Source organism: Tetrahymena thermophila, assembly GCF_000189635.1.
Source record: "Tetrahymena thermophila SB210 genomic scaffold scf_8254925, whole genome shotgun sequence".
Classification (NCBI taxonomy): Eukaryota; Ciliophora; class Oligohymenophorea; order Hymenostomatida; family Tetrahymenidae; genus Tetrahymena; species Tetrahymena thermophila.
The window spans coordinates 1-1,061 of record NW_002476642.1 but is presented as its reverse complement, the minus strand read 5'-3'; the positions used below and the strand labels follow the sequence as shown (position 1 = coordinate 1,061).

General features: G+C 25.0%; 1 protein-coding gene across 1 annotated transcript; it reads left to right on the top strand. All coding sequences in view use genetic code 6, as the record gives it.

Moving 5' to 3' along the window:
• Positions 1-252: 252 nt before the first annotated feature.
• Positions 253-870, top strand: TTHERM_002653479 (von willebrand factor type A domain protein; the record flags this gene model as incomplete). The annotated part of the gene is made up of 1 exon (XM_012795219.1): positions 253-870. A coding segment is annotated over one exon (618 nt), but the record flags the coding sequence as incomplete, so codon positions are not given.
• Positions 871-1,061: the final 191 nt, after the last annotated feature.

The following is a 1,061-nucleotide window of genomic DNA, read 5'->3' as shown; positions in this document are numbered from 1 at the left end:
TTAAATATTTTGAATATATAAAATCTAAAAATGAAGATAAGAGTGAGCTTGTAAAATAATTTGAATAATTAGTAATTGATAATAATAAAAATCATTACATGTCAATGCTCTTTTTCATATAATAGTTAAGAGATGTGAATAATTATTACATAAATCAATTAAAAAATAAGAAAATAGTACTTTAATAAAGCTAAACAATTCAATAAAATGATATTTCAAAATAAATTTATGAAATAGAAAAACAAATATTAGACGAATCTATTTCAGTTGAGCTTTTCTGGAGAGAAGTCATATAACATTGGTATAAATCAAACAACAGTTCTCTTAATGAGAAATTAATAGAAGCTTATTCATTAAATATTTATAATGGATTCCCTTTTGAAATAATTGATGGAGAAACATTTTATTATCCATACGAATTCTTAAAAAAATGCTTTTCTCATTAATTATTTACAAATAAAAAATTTTGTATCATAAGCATAATAGGACCACAAAATTCAGGTAAATCAACCTTATTGAATTATTTCTTAGGATGTGACTTTTACGTGAGTGAAGGGAGATGTACGAGAGGAATATATGGCACTCTCGTAAAGTCAAAGGTACCATAGTTTGACTACATATTAGTAATTGATTCTGAAGGTCTTTTATCATAAGAGAAAAAAGATCCAGATTATGACAGAAAACTAACTCTATTCTGCTTATCAGTGAGCTAATTCCTAATCATTAACGTTAAAGAGCTAACAACAGAAATAAGTAATATATTGGAGCTTTGCATTGATGTCTCAACTGATTTAAAAACTAATAAAATACCTAAAAAAGTAGTTGAGATCGTTTTTAATTAAAAAGGGGATCCAAATAACTAAAACAATTGTGTGGCAGTAGAAAATGCTCTGAAAAATTTTTAAGATAAGAAAAAAATAATTGATCACATAGATATTAAAAGTAAAAATGTTACTAATTTGCCAACGGCATTTTCATATAAGCACAAAGTTGTTCAGAATGACTAAGTATGGAATTTTTTAGAGACTTAAATCAATTTTGTTGAAGGCGTATAAAAATTA